Source organism: Dromiciops gliroides, chromosome 1, assembly GCF_019393635.1.
Source record: "Dromiciops gliroides isolate mDroGli1 chromosome 1, mDroGli1.pri, whole genome shotgun sequence".
Classification (NCBI taxonomy): Eukaryota; Metazoa; Chordata; class Mammalia; order Microbiotheria; family Microbiotheriidae; genus Dromiciops; species Dromiciops gliroides.
Window position 1 is genome coordinate 27,968,710 of NC_057861.1, and position 5,316 is coordinate 27,974,025.

A 5,316-nucleotide genomic window follows, 5' to 3' on the forward strand; every position below is an offset into this window, starting at 1 on the left:
CGGACATGACTGAAAACAGTCCCTATGTCCCAGGCTTCATTTGATCCTTACAACAACCCTGGGAAGGAGATGCTATTATTTTTGTTGTTGGTGTGTGTGTGTGTGGGGGGGGTTATTTTTTGCGGGACAATGAGGGTTAAGTGATCTGCCCAGGGTCACACAGCTAGTGTCAAGTGTCTGAGGCTGGATTTGAACTCAGGTCCTCCTGAATCCAGGGTCAGTGCTCTATCCACTGCGCCACCTAGCTGCCCCCACCCACTGGCTTCTTAAAACCACTCTTACCTGGAGAGGGTGGGAAGGGAGCATGCAGCATATGGCTGCACAGTGATTTCAGCATGGATGCACACTGGTGACATTTCTGCATCTCAGGATCAAAGATTTAAAGCTAGAGAGGCCTTAGTCCAATCCTCTTACCTCACCACTGAGAAACGGAGGCCTTGTCTAGAGAGACACGGCCAAGTAAGAGGCAAGATTTGAACCGAGGGCTTCCACGTCCAGTGGTGGGCTCTCTGCATCACTCCTGCCTTGGCGAATGGCCTGGGCCACTTGGAGGTTAAGCCCAGGGTCACGGACCAGTATATGGGGGCGGGGGGAGGGCTGGACCTCTGGCCTTTCCAGATATTCTCACCATGATGCTTCTCCTAGATCATTTATAATGAATTAAAAATAAAACAAACACCACCAGGGCAGACACTGGTACAGGCAGTGAGAAAATATATTGATATGTAGCAATGGTTCATAGAAAACACAGTGTGGTCCATCCCTGTCTTCCCGGCAGCTTAAAAACGTCCCCCCCTTCCATGACCCATCCTCCCACAAAGACCTTGGTTGCTCCCATGGAATCAGGGATGCCCAGTGTGGATCATCTAGGAAAGGACAGGATTCGAATCCAGACCCACTTCTGAATTAACAGAGGATGCTCATCACCCTCGATTGCTACAAAAGATGGAGAGGGGAGGGGGTTGGCAGAAATCGGAGTCCAGTCCCAGGGGTCCCCGGGCAGCAGGAGGGAGAGAGAAAACCCAGAGAAGCAGGGCCAGGGGTGGGGCATCTACCAAAGGGGAACACGGAGACTTTTAATTGTTGAAGAGAACTACCCAGTCAGGGGCCCAAGCAACGCACTGTTTATTGTAGGCATTAGCACCGATTCTCCTGGGGGCAGCACGACGGGAGTTCTCCCCCCGATTTCACCATCCGGGTGCAGAGGCAGGTGGTGGGTGCCTCCCTTCCCCCCCCTCAGAGCTCCTCTCTCCCCACCCCCTTCTTCTGAAAGGCCGTGAGGATGTTCAGGGTCTTCTGCAGCTCCTCCTTCTTCCCCTCGCTCATCTTGTTCTTCTCAATCAGCTTGGTGAGCCTGGCCGTCTCCGTGGCAACAAAGCCCTCACCCTGGTCCAGGATCTTCCCCATGATCTTCAGGTACTGCTCGGCCCACTTCTTCTCAGCTTCTTTGACACTGGCCAGGCTGGCCCGGCCCTGCTTTATCAGGGCCTGCCGCTCCTTGGCCCCTGCGGCGCCCAGGAACTGGGCGGCCAGGGTGTCGTAGGCCAGCAGGCAGCCCGGCATGCCCAGGTAGACACCCTGACCCTTCAGCCAGCGCTGGATGGCGCCCACCTTCACTGGCCCCTCGTAGGGCACTGGCTTCTCAAAGTCCCCGTTCTGGAAGAGGTAGAACACCGGGTAGCTGGCTTTGTTCAGTTTGTACTTCTCACCCAGTTCCAGGTTCAGCTTGTCCCCATAATCTGTGTGAACGGAACAGGTCGTGAGGGGTGAGTGACTGGCATGCTGGTCAGAGGCTGGGCCAACCCCAAGAGCGGGGGCCCCACAAGGGGGCAGGAAGAGATGTCCCCACCCCCCATCTTCCCCTGGCCATGCCCCCCGAGGAAGGGAGGGGCTGGCTCTGCGCCCCCCCCCCCCCATGACACTGTAAGGAACAGTGGGCCCAGGAGGCTGGAAGGAGTTTCATTTTCATAGGAGCTGGAATGGGGGAGGGGGGAGAGAGACAGAGACAGAGGGAGACAGAGGGAGACAGAGAGAGATAGAGGGGGACAGAGAGACAGAAAGGGGAGGGATGAAGAGTGGGGGAGGGGTAGAGAGTAACAGACAGAAAGGGGGGAGTAGAGAGGGAGGACGAAGGGGGAGACAGAGAGACAGAAAGGGGGAGGGAGGGGAGGGGAGAAAGAGATAGAGGGAGGACAGAGACAGAGACAAAGAAATGGGGAGGGGGAGAGGGAAGAGACAGAGAGAGACAGAAAGAGGGGTAGAGAGGGAGGGGAAGGGAAGAGAGGTGAAGAAAAGGGAGGGAGAAAAAATAAGAGGAGAAAAGGAGAAGGGGAGAGAGAAGGAGAGAGGGAAAGAGACAGAAAGCTGGGGAGAGGGAGAGACAGGGGAGGGTGGAAAAGGAGGGAGGAGACAGGGAGATGGAAGGAAAGCCAGCCCCCTCCCCACTTTGGCCAGTGGCCTCCACCATGGGCAGCTCACTCCCCCACCCACTCTGGTTTGGGGAAGAGAAGGCCAAGGCTTTCACTACCTCCACAGGACAACAAATGCCCCCTGAGGCATCACACCAGACCCCCCCCAACCCCCCCGCCCCCAGAAGGGAGGGAAGCATCTCATTCAGGGTCTGCCAAGACCAGGCACGGGCCAGCTTGGGGTTCCTCCTCCTGCCCCCCACCCCCACCCCATGCTCTGCAGGCCCGTGGGCACCCCCCTCCATACCAGAGATCCCCACTTCCGCGATCAGCAGGTCGTCACTGGAGGCTGAGCTCTCGGCCAGGGTCTTGAACTCATCCTGCTTCTCACCATAAGGGTACTGGGTGTCAAACTTCACCAGGACGTATTTGCTCTTGGGGATGACCTGAGGAGGGAAGATGGGAACTGAGCTGAACTGGGTGGAGGATGGCGGCGGCCCAGCATACCACCCACCAGCCCTTTGCGGGGGTTTCTTCTTTCGTTTCCCTCTTTGGACCCTCGAGGCCCACCCTGGCTGGAGCCCAGAGAGAGAACTTCAAATTTAGGGAAGCTCTGAGAGTAGAAGGGACACTGCCTCGGTCCTGGATTCGTATCCTCCCTTGCCCTCATCTGTCAAACAAGGTCCCCTGCAAGACTAGAGCCACAATCCTCTTATAGAACCCTCGGGTCATCTAGTTAAACCTGCTTGCTTGCTTGTTTGTTTGTTTGTTTATCTATCTATCTATTTATTTATTTATTGGTGAGGCAATTGGGGTGAAGGGACTTGCCCAAGGTCACACAGCTAGTAAGTGTCAAGTGTCTGAGGCCACATTTGAACTCAGGTCCTCCTGACTCCAGGGCCAGTGCTCTATCCACTGCGCCACCTAGCTGCCCCTTCAACTTGTTTATTTTTAAAACGAAGTGACTTGCCCAAGGTCCCTCAGGGAGTGAGAAACAGTGGCAGCACTTGAACTCAGGTCCCTGAGCTTAAAATCCACCCCCCTTTCCACTAAGCTCATTGGGGTGAAGTCTCTTATCCCCCATGGCTGCGCACAGTAGGTGCTTCACAAATGTTTGCTGGTTGGGGGTATCACACAGAAGGCTTGGCTTCTCATCAGGTGGGAGACCGGGGCCTTAGCGGCCCTCACAACCAAGAACCATCCCCATCATCCCCACCTCAAAAGGGTCACAGATTTAGAGAGGGGAGGAGCCTCAGAGGCCATCTTGTCCAGCCAAAGAAATAAGGAGACTTTAGCTAGGTGCCACAGGTAGGCAAGCATGAGAGGCAGAATTTGAACCCAGGACCTCTGACTCCAGAGGAGGTGAGGGGATGGGTGGGGGGAGGGCAGGCTGTGACCATATGGGGAGAAACCAGGAGGGTGAGGTGGTGAGGTAAGAGGAACAGAGAACACCAAGAGTATTGACAAGGGAGGATGCTGGACCCAGCCAGGCAGGCTACAGCCGGTGAGGGGAGGAAATGAAGACAGGGGAGCCTGGGTGGCAGATAGCCATCACTGCCCAGTTGGAACCTCCTGGCCCTTGGGGGCCCTGGACCCCCACTCCAAGGGGCCTCTGAGTCTTCAGTAAACTGGATATTTCCTGTCCTAAGGCCCCTCCCAGCTCTGCCATCCCCTGTTCTAAGGCCCTCCCAGCTCTGCCATCCCCTGTTCTAAGGCCATTCCCAGGCTCTCGAGGCTAGAACAAGGCTGTGGAAGGGGTGGGATTCACACTGGGGGGCCCAAGCGCACAGAGCGCGAGCCCTCCCCCAGTGGCTGGTTTGCAATTAACAAAGGCTGTGGGAGGGTCCCGGGGAGGGGTCCTGGGCTTGGGAGCCTCAGCTGAGCTAAGGGGGGGGGAAGGGCCGGGCACCCAGTAGGGGAGTTAACAGATTTCTTCCCTCCACGTGGTGCATGAAAGCCTGGGAGGGGGTCCCCCACCCCACCAGACCCCCCCCTCCCGCCCTCCCCCCAAGGCTTCCTGGGCTCCACCTCCAGCCACCTCCCGAGTCCCCCCCCCCCACCCCGCCGCGAGCAGGGACGCAGGCGCGGGCCCCCGGGGCTCGTCCGAGGCTCCCACTTGGTCCCCGGGGATTGGCCCCACGCGTGGCACCGCCCCCTGGGAGGCTCGGCGGGGGGGAGGGGGGGCGGCCTTTGGCCGGGACTAAAACGAAAAGGAGCGGGGCGGCCGCGCCGGCCTCCGCTCCCATGCCCGCGCCGTGCCCCTCGCCCCGCCCGCCGGCCCCGGCCTCCCCGGGCTCCCCCGGCCCGGCTACCTTGTAGAAGGTGATGGTGTCCAGGGGCAGCGCGCCCTTGGTGTGCAAGCCGCGGCCGCCCGGCGGGGCGCCCAGCAGCAGCAGCAGCGCCAGCAGCAGCCGCAGCGCCCGCGGGCAGCGGGGGGTCCCGCCGCCGGCCCCCGCCGCAGCCATCGCGCCCCCCGGCCGCCTGCACCAGCCTGGCCGAGCCGCAGACGCCTGGCCGCGGGGGGCGGGGAGGGTCACGTGGCGTCCCGCCCCCGCCCCCGCGGGGGAGGAGCGGCGGCCCGCCGCCGGCCCAGCCCGGGACCCGAGGGAGGGGAGCGCTGGGGGGAAGGGGGAGGAGCATTCTGGAGAGGGAAGGGGAGGGGGCAGGGGGGAGGAGCCCCCTGGAGGGAGCGAGCGAGGGGCGGGGCGGGGGCAGGGGGGGGAACAGCCTGGAGAGGTTAGGGGAGGGGGGAAGGGGCAGGGGGGAGCAGCCTGGAGAGGTATGGGGAGGGGGGAGGGGGCAGGTGGGAGGGAACAGTCTGGAAAGGGAGGGAGAGGAGAGGGGAGGGGTGGGAGGAGCAGCCTGGAGAGGGAGGGGGAGGGGGTGGGAAGAACAGCCTAGAAAGGCT

The 5,316-nt window shown here is 60.4% G+C and overlaps 1 protein-coding gene across 1 annotated transcript; it reads right to left on the bottom strand.

Annotated features, from left to right (window-relative positions):
• Positions 1–697: 697 nt before the first annotated feature.
• ERP29 (endoplasmic reticulum protein 29) lies at positions 698–4,888 on the bottom strand. The gene is made up of 3 exons (XM_043978235.1): positions 4,721–4,888; positions 2,716–2,854; positions 698–1,739 (listed from the first exon to the last, which is right to left on the bottom strand). The coding sequence occupies exons 1-3, from the start codon at positions 4,871–4,873 to the stop codon at positions 1,237–1,239; spliced, it is 795 nt and encodes a 264-aa protein (XP_043834170.1). The 5' UTR covers positions 4,874–4,888; the 3' UTR covers positions 698–1,236.
• Between the last annotated feature and the right edge of the window lie 428 nt (positions 4,889–5,316).

What these genes read in the sequence shown, in the direction of transcription:
- ERP29 (XM_043978235.1), bottom strand. Translation starts at nt 4,873, where the DNA reads ATGGCTGCGGCGGGGGCCGGCGGCGGGACCCCCCGCTGCCCGCGGGCG. An exon ending in ACACCATCACCTTCTACAAG is followed by an intron (nt 2,855 to 4,720) that starts GTAGCCGGGCCG and finishes TTCCCTCCTCAG; the next exon opens with GTCATCCCCAAGAGCAAATA. An exon ending in CGCGGAAGTGGGGATCTCTG is followed by an intron (nt 1,740 to 2,715) that starts GTATGGAGGGGG and finishes CCGTTCACACAG; the next exon opens with ATTATGGGGACAAGCTGAAC.